Source organism: Stegostoma tigrinum, chromosome 44, assembly GCF_030684315.1.
Source record: "Stegostoma tigrinum isolate sSteTig4 chromosome 44, sSteTig4.hap1, whole genome shotgun sequence".
NCBI lineage: Eukaryota > Metazoa > Chordata > Chondrichthyes > Orectolobiformes > Stegostomatidae > Stegostoma > Stegostoma tigrinum.
The window spans coordinates 1243359-1262413 of NC_081397.1; the positions used below are offsets into that span (position 1 = coordinate 1243359).

At 44.8% G+C, this 19055-nt stretch overlaps 1 protein-coding gene across 1 annotated transcript; it reads left to right on the forward strand.

The window, feature by feature from the left end:
• The first annotated feature begins 16354 nt into the window (after positions 1–16354).
• Positions 16355–18084, forward strand: LOC132206887 (probable G-protein coupled receptor 139). Its single transcript, XM_059641994.1, has 2 exons — positions 16355–16463; positions 17183–18084. The coding sequence occupies exons 1-2, from the start codon at positions 16397–16399 to the stop codon at positions 18082–18084; spliced, it is 969 nt and encodes a 322-aa protein (XP_059497977.1). The 5' UTR covers positions 16355–16396.
• The last annotated feature ends 971 nt before the right edge of the window (positions 18085–19055 follow it).

The window sequence follows — 19055 nt, forward strand, 5'->3', positions numbered from 1 at the left end:
CATATATCACGGCTCCATCACTGTTACTGAGACAGGATCCTACAATTCCCTCCCTAACAACATGTGTGTCTGCCTACAGCAGATCAGCTGCAACATTCAAGGTGTCATCTCATCCACGTCTGCCTTCTCAAGGTGCACCTAAGGATGGCCAATAAATGCTGACCAAGCCAGTGATGCTCACATCCCATGTGTGAATAAATTTAAAGGGTGATCCGGAAACACTGGGAACCTCCTGTAGGCTTTACTGAGGAGTTTTATTTATTTACAACACAAGGAATTTGTGTAACCAAGTACTTTACTGCATTACGTACTTTCGCTCTGAACCTAGACAATGTTGCTGCATAAATAAATGTGTGTGTGCAACAATTTAACCTCTGTAGCATTATGCCAAATTTTTTGAATTGAAGTAGAAAAGATGAGTAATCAGCGCTATTGTTGCCCTGAAAGATGTAAGAGACGAAATATACAACAATCATTAACCACTGAAGGATGAAGCTCCCAGTGATGGCAAAAAGCAAAATCACAGATTTCCTTCTGCTCTCCAACTCTGTGTCTCTGTGATTCTGTCCATTGCTCTCACCCTTCAGCCTCTTCCGAACATGACTTGCGACTAAAATGTGTTTGACTGTTAATGCATTGAACAACAGAGTTAAAGCAAATGGCAGTAAAGGAGTTAAAACAGTATCCAGCCACTCTAACGTCACCCAACAAGTCTCAGTAAAGTAGCCTGACTTTATTTTACAGTAGAACGGTACATTGTCGATTATCCTCCATGGTTCAAATTGAAAATAGAAGGGGGGAGAGAGATAATCGGAACTGCAGATGCTGGAGATTCCAAGACAATAAAATGTGAGGCTGGATGAACACAGCAGGCCAAGCAGCATCTCAGGAGCACAAAAGCTGACGTTTCGGGCCTAGACCCTTCATCAGAGAGGGGGATGGGGGGAGGGAACTGGAATAAATAGGGAGAGAGGGGGAGGCGGACCGAAGATGGAGAGTAAAGAAGATAGGTGGAGAGAGTGTCGGTGGGGTGGTAGGGAGGGGATAGATCAGTCCAGGGAAGACGGACAGGTCAAGGAGGTGGGATGAGGTTAGTAGGTAGCTGGGGGTGCGGCTTGGGGTGGGAGGAAGGGATGGGTGAGAGGAAGAACCGGTTAGGGAGGCAGAGACAGGTTGGACTGGTTTTGGGATGCAGTGGGTGGGGGGGAAGAGCTGGGCTGGTTGTGTGGTGCAATGGGGGGAGGGGATGAACTGGGCTGGTTTAGGGATGCAGTAGGGGAAGGGGAGATTTTGAAACTGGTGAAGTCCACATTGATACCATATGGCTGCAGGGTTCCCAGGCGGAATATGAGTTGCTGTACCTGCAACCTTCGGGTGGCATCATTGTGGCAGTGCAGGAGGCCCATGATGGACATGTCATCAAGAGAATGGGAGGGGGAGTGGAAATGGTTTGCGACTGGGAGGTGCAGTTGTTTGTTGCGAACTGAGCGGAGGTGTTCTGCAAAGCGGTTCCCAAGCCTCCGCTTGGTTTCCCCAATGTAGAGGAAGCCGCACCGGGTACAGTGGATGCAGTATACCACATTGGCAGATGTGCAGGTGAACCTCTGCTTAATGTGGACTGTCATCTTGGGGCCTGGGATGGGGGTGAGGGAGGAGGTGTGGGGACAAGTGTAGCATTTCCTGCGGTTGCAGGGGAAGGTGCCGGGTGTGGTGGGGTTGGAGGGCAGTGTGGAGCGAACAAGGGAGTCACGGAGAGAGTGGTCTCTCCGGAAAGCAGACAGGGGAGGGGATGGAAAAATGTCTTGGGTGGTGGGGTCGGATTGTAAATGGCGGAAGTGTCGGAGGATAATGCGTTGTATCCGGAGGTTGGTAGGGTGGTGTGTGAGAACGAGGGGGATCCTCTTGGGGCGGTTGTGGCGGGGGCGGGGTGTGAGGGATGTGTCGCGGGAAATGCGGGAGACGCGGTCAAGGGCGTTCTCAATCACCGTGGGGGGAAAGTTGCGGTCCTTAAAGAACTTGGACATCTGGGATGTGCGGGAGTGGAATGTCTTATCGTGGGAGCAGATGCGGCGGAGGCGGAGGAATTGGGAATAGGGGATGGAATTTTTGCAGGAGGGTGGGTGGAAGGAGGTGTATTCTAGGTAGCTGTGGGAGTCGGTGGGCTTGAAATGGACATCAGTTACAAGCTGGTTGCCTGAGATGGAGACTGAGAGGTCCAGGAAGGTGAGGGATGTGCTGGAGATGGCCCAGGTGAACTGAAGGTTGGGGTGGAAGGTGTTGGTGAAGTGGATGAACTGTTCGAGCTCCTCTGGGGAGCAAGAGGCGGCGCCGATACAGTCATCAATGTACCGGAGGAAGAGGTGGGGTTTGGGGCCTGTGTAGGTGCGGAAGAGGGGCTGTTCCACGTAACCTACAAAGAGGCAGGCATAGCTGGGGCCCATGCGGGTGCCCATGGCCACCCCCTTAGTCTGTAGGAAGTGGGAGGAGTCAAAAGAGAAGTTGTTGAGTGTGAGGACGAGTTCAGCTAGGCGGATGAGAGTGTCGGTGGAGGGGGCCTGGTCGGGCCTGCGGGACAGGAAGAAGCGGAGGGCCTTGAGGCCATCTCCATGCGGAATGCAGGTGTACAGGGACTGGACGTCCATGGTGAATATGAGGTGTTGGGGGCCAGGGAATTTTAAGTCCTGGAGGAGGTGGAGGGCGTGGGTGGTGTCACGGACATAGGTGGGGAGTTCCTGGACCAAAGGGGAGAAAATGGAGTCCAGATAGGTGGAGATGAGTTCGGTGGGGCAGGAGCAGGCTGAGACGATGGGTCGACCAGGGCAGGCAGGTTTGTGGATTTTGGGAAGGAGATAGAAACGGGCCGTGCGGGGTTGGGGAACAATGAGGTTGGAGGCTGTGGGTGGGAGGCCCCCTGAGGTGATGAGGTCATGAATGGTGTTGGAGATGATGGTTAGGTGCTCGGGTGTGGGGTCATGATCGAGGAGGCGGTAGGAGCTGGTGTCGGAGAGTTGGCGTCTGGCCTCGGCGATGTAGAGGTCAGTGCGCCATACTACCACTGCGCCACCCTTGTCTGCGGGTTTGATGGTGAGGTTGGGGTTGGAGCGGAGGGAGCGGAGGGCTGCCCGTTCTGCGGGGGGAAATAGAAGGGGATGTTTTTCAAAGAGAGTAGTGCGCTGGTTGATGTGAGGACCACAGCTGCAGTTTTGTCGGTGCAATACATCGTTCTGAGCTTCCGACAACAGATGGTTACAAATCGATCAAAGGAGAAAGTGATGGTGAACCAGACGGAGCAGTCCCTGGCTGTACGGAACAGCACCATGTTGACACCGCACACAGGTGTGATGTCCAGGAAGCAGAGCGGGTAATAATAAGTGCGAAAGCTTGTCAGTATAACATCAGTGAAGATGACCATCAGATCAGCATAACCACCAGGTAACGAGTAGTGCAAGGGGATACTCCACATTTTCCCCGGGAAAGGATAACAATTGCCAGTAAATTTACTGTGGAAGACAAACAGGCAAAGAAACAGGAATTTACTGGTCAGAAATTCCCCTGACTGTTCCAGAGAGAAACATTAAGAATTTATCACCAAAATCCAGTCCACTGTGTGAGTGGAAATGGTTAGGGCTGAGTGAGTTTGGATAGTAAAACTTTCACACCTATCTCTGATTGTCCTCCTGCCCAGTCCCTCCAGAGATTATGGGATTTGGACAGGAATTTAGCTCCCATTCCCTCCTATGAGAGCTGGAGATTTTGTTTCATTACCATTTGAATTATTATAATATCTTGTAGGAGATCACTCAGATGACTCCTTAACTTTCTAAATTCTAGAGAAAGCATGCCTGATTTCAATAACGAAAACAAAATATGCTGACTGACTGGTAGCATCAGTGGGAAAGAAAACAGAGTTAACATCGCGGATCCAGTGAACCTTCTTCAGAACTAACTTGCCTGCTCTCTCCTCATACCTTTAAACCGGATGAAACCGGTGCGGACGGCAGAACGCTGAGATCAGAAAATTCTGTGGCAGCAGTAAAGTTGGGAGTCTCTGTCAGAGGAGAATTGGGCCAAGTATGCTCCTCAGTGAAATGCTGTAACTGTTCCAGTGTCTGCATGAGGCTGATCAGTCAGCGAGCCGGAGACATTATTGTAAAAAAGGTAAAATCAGACAGAATATAAGCAGCAGATTAAAACTAGTTCAATTGTCAGAACGCCATACCAGGGGTGCCGATAAAAGCTAAGGCCGTGTAGAACACTTTCTTTACGTGTTGAATTGGTTGATGCATTTTTCTGTGCGCGGTGATCTGACCCCTCAGACAGAATAAACTTACTTTTTGAATCTCTTGAGCTCATGCATTGTCGCAGATGTTGTCTTATACTGCGTGGAAGCTCCATGGGGAGATTGAGGTTAGAGCAATGCTCAGCTTTGTTGCTGTTTGTCAAATTTCTGTAAATGAATACATTAATTACAATGGCAAGTTTAAATCTAATTATGAAGAGGCATTGCTGCTCAGTATGTCAACATGAAAATAGAAAAAAAGAATCTGCCAGTTAATAACGTTTTCCACTCATATACCAGGAACCCCATCCCAAGCTCACAAGTTATTTCAACCAATGCTGCATTGGGATGGTTTATTCTAACCGTGAGCCCATTTCTCAGAGCTGTCATTCTGTACCGGACGACACAGAAAGAACATTTCACTCACAGAGTGAGATGTGATGCCTCTCAGACCGTAAATAAGTGCATTGTTTCCAAGGTCAGAATTTATTCCCCATTCCCAATTGCCCACAATCTGGAGACATACGAAGGACCAAATGAGGGCATCATACTACCTTTTCTGAGGCATGGGGGTCTCAGCGAAAAAGATGAATTTCCAACAATGGAGAGATTGATGAATATTTCAAGTGAAATTCCGCCAATCATTGAAAGTGAATAAAAACACATTGCATGAAGTAAATTCTCAAACCATTGCAGCTCATACATATAACAGACCATCCGACAAACAGGCCCTTACCCTCATCAAAACAATAATAAAAATCACAACCAAGCCTTCCCATCAGTTACACGCATTGTCAACAAAACAGAACCTCAACATCCTGCATAACTTACCAGGATGCAGATGGTCAAACTGCCTCTGTCCATTCAGATACAAGGACACAAGATGGCGGCAGGGTAAGTCACTCCATGTGGAGCTCCACTTTACTCACCAGTTCCCTTTCCTTTTCTATTTCTCTTCTTGGAACCAAGCAGCGCCAGGTAATGGCGAATTTGTGCACACTTATCTGTACTTTTTATTCCTATACATGTGACAATTAACTAAATCTAAATCAATAGTCTCCCTCTTAATGCCACTTTGCACTGAGTTACATCATTGACCTCCCGCTTATTATCATGGTCCACGCAGAGACATCACTGACCTCACTTCACTGTCCACCCAGATACATCACTGGTCCTACTGAATGTAATCACTGTCCACCCAGATACATCACTGAGTTCAATCCAAATAGTCATGGTACACCCAGATACATCACCAAGCTTACTCTATGTAGTCACTGTCCACCCAGATGCATCGCTGACCTCACTCCACTGTCCACCCAGCTACATCACTGATCTCACTCTATGTAGTCACTTTCCACCCAGATACATCACTAAGTTCAATCCAAATAGTCATGGTACACCCAGATACATCACCAAGCTTACTCTATGTAGTCACTGTCCACCCAGATGCATCTCTGATCTCACTCCACTGTCCACACAAATACATCACTGACCTCACTCTATGTAGTCACTGTCAATCCAGATTAATCACTGAGCTCACTTCAAATAGTCATGGTCCACCCAGATACATCAGTGATGTCACTGTTTAAAGAATCCTAGAATTGTGAAAGTGTGGAAGGAGACCATTCAGCCTATCGAATCTCACTGATCCTTGAAGATCATTCCACTCACTGCCATAACCACATAACCCTCTGACTCTCATGGCTTGCCCACCTAGGCAGAAAATCGCAAGACATAATGTCCAATCTGGCCTGGCCAGCCCATGTATTATGCAAATCTTTGGAAGGTAGGAGGAAACCAAGCAGAATTACTGAGTCAGTGAATTTAAAAAAAGCGTCCTGTCCGACAGCGTTCCTAAGTCAGTGAATTAAATACCGTGTCCAATCCAAGTCATTATTACTCTGTCAGTGAATGAACTACTCTGTCCAGTCCAAGTCAATATTTCTCTGTCAGTGAATCACATACCGTGTCCAGTCCAAGTCACTATTACTCTGTCAGTGAATTAACTGCCATGCACCTGTCAGCTATAGTGAGTCAGTGAATTAAGTAGCAAGTCCTTGTTTCGGTCAGTATTATTGAATCAGTGAATTAAATACCACATCCTTTCCCAGTCAGTGTTACATAGAGACTACTTCCAGTGTGGAAATAGGCCATTTGACCCAACAAGTCCACACCGACTGACAGAAGTGCATCCCAACTCGGTTCACCCCCCACCACCCCTGCAATCCAGCTTAACCCGCGGTTAACCCACCAAGTTTACATGTCCCTGGACAAAACGGACATTTTAGCATGGCCATTCAACCTAACCCGCACTTCTCTGGACTGTGGGGCAAAACCGCAGCAAATCCGCAGAGACAGAAGGAGAATGCAGTTACTCCACACAGACAGTCTCCCGAGGTGGAAATTGAACCCAGGTCTCTGGGGCTGATATGTCACAGTGCTAACAACTAATCTACTGTGCCATCCCAGTAAACTAAACACCCTGTCCCTGTCCCAGTCCGTATTATTGAGTCACTGAATTAAATATGGTGTCAGGATCCTAATCAGTATTCCTGCGTCATTCATTTAAATACCGTGTCCCTATCTCTGTCAGTGTTACTCAGTCAGTAATTTAAACGCTGTGCCCCAATCATTATTACTGAGTCCGTGTATTAAATACAGTGTCTCTGTCGCAGTCAGTATTGATGAGTCAGTGAATTAAACACTCTGTCCCGATCTCAGCCGTATTGCTGCATCAGTGAATTAAATAGTGTGTCACTATCCTAGTTAGTATCACTGAGTCATCAAATTAAATTCTGTGCCTCCTGTCCCTTTCACCGTTACTGAGACAGTGAATTAAATATTGTTTCAATACCCTGGTAAATGTAACTGATTGACTGAATTGAATACTGTGTCCCTGTCCGGGTCAGTAATCCTGCATCCTGCATCAGTGAAGTAAATACCGTTCCCTCTCCTGGTCAATATTACCGAGTCAGAGAATTAAGTATTGTATCCCTGTCCCGGTCAGAATTGCTGAGTCAGTGAGTGACATACCGTGTCGCGGGCAGAATTACTGAGTTGGTTGATTATGTACCATTTCCCTATTCAAGCCAGTATCACTGAGTAGGCGAATTAAATACCGTGACACTGCCCTGGTCAGTATGACTGATTCGGCGAATTTAATACCATGTCATTATCAATGCGTGTCTTATGAAGACAGTGATTTAAATAGCCTGTATTTGAAACAGTCAATATTACTTTCTCAGGGAATTAAATACCGTGTCCCTATCTCCATCAGTGTTACTGAGTCAGTGATAAAATAGTGTAGCAGTCAGCATTATTGAGTCATTAAATTAAATACCCAGTCCCTTTTTAGGACAATGTTACAGTATTACTGAATCAGTGAGTTAAAGACCATGTCCCTCTCCCAGCCAGTTTTACTGCTTTAGTGAATTAAATACTGCGTCCCTGTTCCGTTCAGTATTGCTGAGTCACTGAATTAAATACCATATCCCGGTCCCGGTCAGTATTACTGAGTCAGTGAATTACATACTGTGTCCCTGTCCAGTTCAGTATTACTGAGTCAGTGAAGTATATACCACATCCATATCCCAGTTGGTATTACTGAGTCAATAAATTAAACACCCTGATCCTGTACATTTCTGTATTACAGAGTCTGCAAGTAAATATTATGTCCCTGTCCAAATTCGCATTAGTGAGTCAGTAAATTAAATATCGTAAGCCCCCTTGCAGTCAGCATGACTGACTAAATGGATTAAATACTGTGTGTCTCTCCTGATCAGTATTACTGAGTTAGTGAATGAAGCACTGTGTCTCCAACCCAGTCAGAATTACTGATTAACTGAATTAAATGTGGCGTCCATATCCCACTTATTCTGTTGGAGGAGGATACTAGTTTGCTTCTGCTAGCGTCAGTGCATTCCAAATTGACCCAGTTTCCCCAATATTTCTAAGGACACTGTTCACATGTGTATCAACATTTTGTGTCCCTCGACTCCCTCGCTCTGTGACCATGCCAGCCAAGAGCCCAAGGCCTTACTCGACTTCTGCTTAAAGCGTCACACTAAATCTTGCAATTCAGGCAAAGAGTAACCTTTTACTATTCTTGAATTTTGAGGATTCTGTCCTGCCACCGGTTTTGTCTTATTTGTTATTGGGGGCCGTGCTACTGGTCCCTTCTTGAGGATTGCCCTCGTGATGGACCATCCCATTCCGCATCTGTCCATTCAGACTCCGAATCAGATGAATGCCAGATGTCCCTATCCTAATGGTCAGTGTTCAGTTGTGAGATTAATAATGCACACTCCTTGGTAGGGTCAGCTTTCGAGTTGCACCATATTGCTCTCGTTTCCTGTTGTACCATCGCCAGATGTCGTACTATCTGATGCTGTAATTCCTCCCAACTCTCAGCTCTTTCCTGCGCTGTCTCCATGACTTCTGACACGGTTAGGTTACACTGTACTACCACTGCCAATGTGGCATAAAGATGCCTGTTTTTAGCCTGGCACTTTTCCAATTCCCTACACGTAAAACACAAAGTTTTTAATGAAATCATCCCATTTGTGGTCCACTGTTCTTGTTTTTGGGGAAACCCGCTTCCCACAAGCATGTGTGTACAGCAAGCCTGCATGAATAACCCTCCTTTCTCTCTTTCTCTGGTTATGACCATTCCCCGTTCTTGCAGGAGCCCTAATTGGACGAACAATCTAGCTGGAGACCCCAATCCAAGAGTCTGCAAAATTCCATACTGGAATAAGGAAGTTCTCTGGAGCAGCAGATTACCTTCCCCTTCTCTTAAATTTTTTTTCCGTACCCTATTCATTATCGCTGAAAATATTTTGGACCACAGTGTATATCCAAGCACTTGTTTCCAGATTTGAGGAAATACAATTAAGAGAAGACTCAAAGACAGTAACTGGCTTAGATATGAATATTTATTAGAACTAATAAATGATTACAATGGCAATTATAAATGAATATAGTGGTTATTATAAATGGAACAGAAAACGAAAAGAAAAGGTAAGCAACAAGTCTTCTGGCCCTCTGCCTTCAGAGTCGCCTCAATCGATGCCTGGTCTGGAGGCTTCAGTACGTTTCTGCCACTGTTCACGATCCTAGCTAAAGGTGAAGCCCAGCAGCTGTCGCGTTGGCTACAGTGAGATTTTATTGGCATAACATCCCATTTAATTCTATATTCTCTGCAATTGTAAGCTGTCTATCTGCTTAGACAGAGGTATGCAGACACTGCCTCAAAACTTTCTGGCCGACCGGAATTAGGTATAAACTTTGTAAATCTTTATCTTCCTGCACAGGGGTATGTGGAAACTGTCTCAAATAAGATTAGTGATAATGGAAACTGCTGGAGAATCCAAGATAACAAAGTGTGGAGCTGGATGAACAAAGCAGGCCAAGCAGCATCTCAGGAGCACAAAAGCTGAGGTTTCGGGCTGAGACCCTTCATCACAGAGGGGGATGGGGAGAGGGTTTTGGAATAAATAGGGAGAGAGGGGGAGGCGGACCGAAGATGGAGGGAAATGAAGATAGGTGGAAAGGAGAGTATGGATGAGGAGCTAGGGAGGAGATAGGTCTGCCCAGTGAGAACGGACAGGTCGAGGAGGCAGGATGAGGTTAGTAGGTAGGAAATGGAGGTGTGGCTTGAGGTGGGAGGACGGGATAGGTGAGAGGAAGAACAGGTTAGGGAGGTGGGGCAAGATGGGCTCCTTTTGGAATGCAGTAGAGGGAGGAGACCAGCTGGGCTGGTTTTGGGATGTAATGGGGGAAGGGGAGATTTTGAAGCTTGTGAAGTCCACATTGATACCGTTGGACTGCAGGGTTCCCAAGCGGAATATAAGTTGCTATTCCTGCAATCTTCGAGTGGTATCATTGTGGCACTGCAAGAGGCTCATGATGGACATGTTATCTAAGGAACGGGAGGGAGAGTTAAATTGGTTTGCGACTGGGAGATGCAGTTTGCAGACTCTGGATTGGGATCTCCAGCTAGTTTGTTCATCCAATTAGGGCTCCTGCAAGAGTGGGGAATGGCCATAACCAGAGAAAGAGAGAAAGGAGGGGTATTCATACAGGCTTGCTGTACACGAATGCTTGTGGAAAGCGGGTTTCCCCAAAAACAAGAACAGTGGACCACAAATAGGATGATTTCATTAAAAACTTTGTATTTTACCTGTAGGGAATTGGAAAAGTGTCAGGCTAAAAACAGGCAGCTTGATGCCACATTGGCAGCGGTAGAACAGTGTAACCTAACCGTGTCAGAAGTCATTGCGACAGCGCAGGAAAGAGCTGAGAATTAGGAGGAGAAACAGCATCAGATAGTATGCCATCTGGCGATTGTACAACAGGAAAAGAGAGCAATATGGTGCAACTCGAAAGCTGACCCAACCGAGGAGTGTGCATTATTAATCTCATAATTGGACCCTGACCATTAGGATAGGGCCGTCTGACAGTCATCTGATTCGGAGTCTGAACGGACAGATGGGGAATGGGATGGTCCATCACCAGAGCGATCCTCGAGAAGGAACGAGTAGCATGGCCCCCAATAACAAATAAGACAAAACATTTGGGAGGACAGAATCCTCGAAATTCGCGAATAGTAAGAGGTTACTCTCTGACTTACTTGCAAGATTTAGTGTCACACTTTAAGCAGGCGTCAAGTGAGGCCTTAGGCTCTTGGCTGGCATGGTCACAGAACGAGGGAGTCGAGGGACACAATATGTTGATCCACATGTGAGCAGTGTCCTTAGAAATATTGGGGAAACTGGGTCAATTTGGAATGCACTGACACTAGCAGAAGCAAACTAGTATCCTTCTCCAACAGAATAAGTGGGATATGGACGCCACATTTAATTCAGTTACTCAGTAATTCTGACTGGGTTGGAGACACAGTGCTTCATTCACTAACTCAGTAATACTGATCAGGAGAGAGACACAGTATTTCATCCATTGAGTCAGTCATACTGACTGTAAGGGGGCTTACGATAGTTAATTCACTGACTCAGTAATGCAAATTTGGACAGGACGTAATATTTACTTGCAGACTCTGTAATACAGACTGGTACAGGAACAGGATGTTTCATTCACTGACTCAGTAATAACAACTAGGAAGGGTACACGGTATTTAATCCACTGACTCAGCAATTCTGACTGGGACAGGGACGTGGTATTTAATTCACTGACTCAGCAATTCTGACTGGGACAGGGACGTGGTATTTAATTCACTGACTCAGCAATACTGGCCGGGACAGGGACGTGATATTTAATTTACTGACTCAGCAATACTGACCGGGACGGGGACGAGGTATTTAATTCACTGACTCAGGAATACTAACTGGGATGCAGACACAACATTTAATTCACTGACTCAGTAATGCTCACTGGGACAGGGACACGGTGATAAATCATTGATTCATTCATGATTACTATGATTGGAGCACGGTATTTGACTTATTGACTCAGGAACACTGATTAAGATGGGGACATGGTGCTAATCCATAGGTTCAAAAATACTGACTATGAAGGGATTCATTCTTCACTTCACTGATTCAGTAATACTGACTGGGACAGGGATGTGGTATTTAATTCACTGACTCAGTAATACTGACCGGCACCGCGACACAGTGTTTATTTCACTGACTCAGAAATAGGGACTAATGACAAGGTCACAAATCTAAACCACTGATGTAGTAATATTGATCTGGACGGGGGCATGGTATTTAATTCACTAACACAGTAATGCTGACTGGGATGGGGACACTGTATTTAATTCAATGACTCAGCAAGATTAACCTGGACAGGGATGCAGTATTTAATTAACTAATGCAATAAAAGTGACTGGGAGAGGGACACTGTATTTAACTCACTGACTCAGTAATACTGACTGTGAAAAGTACGCTGTATGTAACTCACTGACTCAGTAATACCGACTGTGACAAGGAGACTAATTAATTGTCGGACTCAGTAATACTGACCTGACCAGAGAGAGAATATTTAATTCACTGTCTCAGTGATACTGACAAGGACAGGGACACATATTTAATTCACTGCCTGGACCACTAACACGGTATTTAATTTACTGACTCAGTGATCCTGACTGGGGGAGGGACACATTATTTACTTCACTTACTCAGTAGTGCTGGCTGAGACAGGGATATGGTAATTAATTCACTGATGTAGTAGAACTGACCAAGGGAGAGACACAGTATTTACTTGACTGACTCAGCTATACTCATGGGGACACGGTATTCAATTCACTATTGCAGTAATACTGATTAGGAATGGGAAACGTTATTTAATTTACTGACTCAGTAATTCTGACTGTGATAGGGACACAGTATTTAAGTTAATGATGAAGAAATACTGACTGGGACCACAACACGGTATGTAACATACTGAATCAGTAATACAGACTGTGATAGGGGCATAGAACATAGAACATAGAACAATACAGCGCAGAACAGGCCCTTCGGCCCTCGATGTTGCACCGACCCATGGACTAATCTAAGCCCCTCCCCCGACATTATCCCATCATTATCCATCGGCTTATCCAAGGACTGTTTAAATGCCCCTAATGTGGCTGAGTTAACGACATTGGCAGGCAGTGTGTTCCACGCCCTTACCACTCTCTGAGTAAAGAACCTGCCTGTGACATCTGTCGTAGCTATGCCCGCTTGTACAACCTGAAGTCATCATCCTTGGAAAAATACTCTCACTGTCCACTCTATCTAATCCTCTGATCATCTTGTATGTCTCTATTAAATCCCCTCTTAGCCTCCTTCTCTCCAATGAGAACAGACCCAAGTCCCTCAAACTTTCTTCATAGGGCCTGCGCTCCAGATCAGGCGACATCCTGGTATATCCCCTCTGCGCCTTTTCCAATGTTCCCACATCCTTCCTGTAATGGGGGCGACCAAAACTGCACGCAATATTCCAGGTGAGGCCGCACTAGCGTTTTGTGCAGTTGCAGCACGACATCACAACATGGTATTTAATTTACCAATGCAGTAATACTGACTGGGACTGGAACATGGAATTCAATACACTGACACAGTTACACTGACTGGGGCAGGCACACTGTTATTAAGTCACTCAGGCCATAATATTGAACATAATACAATAATGCGAATTTGGACAGGGACGTAATATTTACTTGCAGACTCTGTAATACAGACTTGTACAGGAACAGGATGTTTAATTTATTGACTCAGAAATACCAACTGGGAGAGGGACGTGGCATTTAATTCACTGACTCAGTAATACTGACCGGGAGAGGGACATGGTATTTAATTCATTGACTCAGCAATACTGACCGGAACAGGGACACAGTATTGAATTCACTAATGCAGTAAAACTGGCTGGGAGACGGACATGGTCTTGAACTCACTGATTAAGTCATACTGTAACATTGTCCTAAAAAGGGACTGGGTATTTAACTTATTGACTCAATAATGCTGACTGCTACACTATTTATATCACTGACTCATTAACGTTGACAGAGATAGGGACACGGTATTTAATTCCCTGAGAAAGTAATATTGACTGTTTCAAATACAGGCTATTTAAATCACTGTCTTCATAAGACACGCATTGATAATGACATTGTATTAAATTCGCCGAATCGGTCATACTGACTAGGGCAGTGTCACGGTATTTAATTCGCCTACTCAGTGATACTGGCTTGAATAGGGAAATGGTACATAATCAACCAACTCATTAATTCTGCCCGCGACACGGTATGTCACTCACTGACTCAGCAATTCTGACCGGGACAGGGATACAATACTTAATTCTCTGACTCGGTAATATTGACCAGGAGAGGGAACGGTATTTACTTCACTGATGCAAGATGCAGGATTACTGACCCGGACAGGGGCACAGTATTCAATTCAGTCAATCAGTTACATTTACCAGGGTATTGAAACAATATTTAATTCACTGTCTCAGTAACGGTGAAAGGGACAGGAGGCACAGAATTTAATTTGATGACTCAGTGATACTAACTAGGATAGTGACACACTATTTAATTCACTGATGCAGCAATACGGCTGAGATCGGGACAGAGTGTTTAATTCACTGACTCATCAATACTGACTGCGACAGAGACACTGTATTTAATACACGGACTCAGTAATAATGATTGGGGCACAGCGTTTAAATTACTGACTGAGTAACACTGACAGAGATAGGGACACGGTATTTAAATGAATGACGCAGGAATACTGATTAGGATCCTGACACCATATTTAATTCAGTGACTCAATAATACGGACTGGGACAGGGACAGGGTGTTTAGTTTACTGGGATGGCACAGTAGATTAGTTGTTAGCACTGTGACATATCAGCCCCAGAGACCTGGGTTCAATTTCCACCTCGGGAGACTGTCTGTGTGGAGTAACTGCATTCTCCTTATGTCTCTGCGGATTTGCTGCGGTTTTGCCCCACAGTCCAGAGAAGTGCGGGTTAGGTTGAATGGCCATGCTAAAATGTCCGTTTTGTCCAGGGACATGTAAACTTGGTGGGTTAACCGCGGGAAAAGCTGGATTGCTGGGATGGTGGGGGGTGAACCGAGGTGGGATGCACTTCAGTCAGTTGGTGTGGACCTGTTGCATCAAATGGTCTATTTCCACACTGGAAGTAGTCTCTATGTAACACTGACTGGGAAAGGATGTGGTATTTAATTCACTGATTCAATAATACTGACCTAAACAAGGACTTGCTACTTAATTCACTGACTCACTGTAGCTGACAGGTGCATGGCATTTAATTCACTGACAGAGTAATATTGACTTGGACTGGACAGAGTAGTTCATTCACTGACAGAGTAATAATGACTTGGATTGGACACGGAATTTAATTCACTGACTTAGGAACGCTGTCGGACAGGAGGCGTTTTTAATTTAATTCACTGACTCAGTAATTCTGCTTGGTTTCCTCCCACAGTCCAAAGATTGGCATAATACATGGGCTGGCTATGCCAGTTTGGACATTATGTCTTGCGATTTTCTGCCTAGCTGGGCGAGCCATCAGAGACAGAGCGTTCTGTGGTTATGGCAGTGAGTGGAATAATCTTCAAAGGATCAGTGAGATTCGATAGGCTGAATGACCTCCTTCCACACTGTCACAATTCTAGGATTCTACTGGTGCTGCTTGGTTATAAGAAGAGAAATAGATTAGGAAAGGGAACTGGTGAGTAAAGTGGAGCTCCACATGGAGTGACTTACCCTGCCGCCGTCTTGCGTCCTTGTATCTGAATGAACAGAGGCAGTTTGACCATTTGCATCCTGGAGAGTTATGCAGGATGTGGAGGTTCTGTTCTGTTGACAATGCGTGTAACTGATGGGAAGGCTTGGTTCTGATTTTTATTATGCTTTTGATGAGGGTAAGGGCCTGTTTGTCAGATGGTCTGTTATATGAATGAGCTGCAATGGTTTGAGAATTTACTTCATGCAATGTGCTTTTATTCACTTTCAATGATTGGCGGAATTTCACTTGAAATATTCATCAATCTCTTCATTGTTGGAAATTCATCCTTTTCGCTGAGACCCCCATGCCTCAGAAAAGGTAGTATGATGCCCTCATTTGGTCCTTCGTATGTCCCCAGATTGTGGGCAATTGGGAATGGGGAATAAATTCTGACCTTGGAAACAATGCACTTATTTACGGTCTGAGAGGAATCACATCTCACTCTGTGAGTGAAATGTTCTTTCTGTGTCGTCCAGTACAGAATGACAGCTCTGAGAAATGGGCTCACCATTAGAATAAACCATCCCGATGCAGCATCGGTTGAAATAATTTGTGAGCTTGGGATGGGGTTCATGGTATGTGAGTGGAAAACGTTATTAACTGGCAGATTCTTTTTTCTTATTTCATGTTGACATACTGAGCAGCAATGCCTCTTCATAATTAGAATTAAACTTGCTATTGTAATTAATGTATTCATTTACAGAAATTTGACAAACAGCAACAAAGCTGATCAATGCTCTAACCTCAATCTCCCCATGGAGCTTCCACGCAGTATAAGGCAACATCTGCGACAATGCATGAGCTCAAGAGATTCAAGAAGGAAGTTTTATCTTTCTGAGTGGTCAGATCACCTCGCACAGAAAAATGCATCAAACAATTCAACACGTGGAGAGAGTGTTCTACACCGCCTTAGCTTTTATCGGCACCCCTGGTATGGTGTTCTGACGATTGAACTAGTTTTAATCTGTTGCTGATATGCTGTGAGATTTTACCTTTTGTACAATAATGCCTCCGGCTCGCTGACTGATCAGCCTCATGCAGACACTGGAACAGTTACAGCATTTCACTGAGGAGTGTACTTGGCCCAATTCTCCTCTGACAGAGACTCCCAACTTTACTGCTGCCACAGAATTTTCTGATCTCAGCGTTCTGCCATCTGCTCCGGTTTCATCCGGTTTGAAGGTATGAGGAGAGATCAGGCAAGTTAGTTCTGAAGAAGGTTCACTGGATCCGCGATGTTAACTCTGTTTTCTTTCCCACTGGTACTACCAGTCAGTCAGCAATTCTTGTTTTCGTTATTGAAATCAGGCATGCTTTCTCTAGAATTTAGAAAGTTAAGGAGTCATCTGAGTGATCTCCTACAAGATATTATAATAATTCAAATGGTAATGAAACAAAATCTCCAGCTCTCATAGGAGGGACTGGGAGCTAAATTCCTGTCCAAATCCCATAATCTCTGGAGGGACTGGGCAGGAGGACAATCAGAGGTGGGTGTGAAAGTTTTACTATCCAAACTCACTCAGCCCTAACCATTTCCACTCACACAGTGGACCGGAGTTTGGTGACAAATTCTTAATGTTTCTCTCTGGAACAGTCAGGGGAATTTCTGACCAGTAAATTCCTGTTTCTTTGCCTGTTTGTCTTCCACAGTAAATTTACTGGCAATTGTTATCCTTTCCCGGGGAAAATGTGGAGTATCCCCTTGCACTACTCGTTACCTGGTGGTTATGGCAGCTGCTGATCTGATGGTCATCTTCACTGATGTTATACTGACAAGCTTTCGCACTTATTATTACCCGCTCTGCTTCCTGGACATCACACCTGTGTGCAGTGTCAACATGGTGCTGTTCCGTACAGCCAGGGACTGCTCCGTCTGGTTCACCATCACTTTCTCCTTTGATCGATTTGTGACCATCTGTTGTCGGAAGCTCAGAACGATGTATTGCACCGACAAAACTGCAGCTGTGGTCCTCACATCAACCAGCGCACTACTCTCTTTGAAAAATATCCCCTTCTATTTTCAGTTTGAACCATGGAGGATAATCGAAAATGTACCGTTCTACTGTAAAACAAAGTCAGGCTACTTTACTGAGACTTGGTGGGTGGCGTTAGACTGGCTGGATACTGTTTTAACTCCTTTACTGCCATTTGCTTTAATTCTGTTGTTCAATGCATTAACAGTCAAACACATTTTAGTCGCAAGTCGTGTTCGGAAGAGGCTGAAGGGTGAGAGCAATGGTCAGAATCACAGAGACACAGAGTTGGAGAGCAGAAGGAAATCTGTGATTTTGCTTTTTGCCATCACTGGGAGCTTCATCCTTCAGTGGTTAATGATTGTTGTATATTTCTTCTCTTACATCTTTCAGGGTAACAATAGCGCTGATTACTCATCTTTTCTACTTCACTTCAAAAAAATTGGTATAATGCTACAGAGGTTAAATTGTTGCACAAACACATTTATTTATGCAGCAACATTGTCCAGGTTCAGAGCGAAAGTACGTAACGCAGTAAAGTACTTGGTTACACAAATTCCTTGTGTTGTAAATAAATAAAACTCCTCAGTAAAGCCTACAGGAGGTTTCCAGTGTTTCCTGATCATCCTTTAAATTTATTCACACATTGGATGTGAGCGTCACTGGCTTGGTCAGCATTTATTGACCATCCTTAGGTGCACCTTGAGAAGGCAGACGTGGATGAGATGACACCATGAATGTTGCAGCGGATCTGCTGTAGGCAGACACACATGTTGTTAGGGAGGGAATTGTAGGATCCTGTCTCAGTAACAGTGATGGAGCCATGATATATGTCCAAGTCAGAATGGTGAGAGGCTTGGAGGCGAACTTGTAGGGGGTTTTGTTTTCGCGTACCTGCTGCCTTGCTCTTTGAAATGGAAGTGGTCGTCGGTTTGTAAGCTGTGGTAAAAGCATCATTGGTGAATTTATGTGGTGCGTCTTGCATACAGTAAGCTCTGCTGCTACTAAGCAACATTGGTTGAGGGAGGTGATATATGTGGATGTTATGTCAATCAATTGTTTTGCTTTCTCATGAACGGTGATGAGTTCCTTGAGTGTTTGTTGAGGCTGCAATCATTCTGACAAGTAGGGAGTATTCCAGCACACACCTGACAGAGAGCCCTTATTCTAGTGCGGGGAGAGATTTGAGCTGAGGGCCTGTGGATTTCCCATCAAAGCACAGTCCTGAAGAATTATCCAGTGAAATGCAATTTCCTGCAGCGTAATTGGTATCAACTTGGAACCTTCTGTATGTCTCCATCAAAATCAAATGATTCAAGAGATTTTAATGTAATTAAATAGAATGGTTAATGAGAAGATGTTCCACTATGAAATACATTATCTCACTCCTCAATTAGAATTCAACAGAGCCCACATTAATGTGAGCTGTTTTGATGTGTGAAATTCTGGCAGGTGATTGCATCACATGATCAGATTTATCTTTGAGCAGTATTCCAGATATTGTACACAAATTAATTAACGTGTTTCAACTGCAAGTGAATCCTGGCACC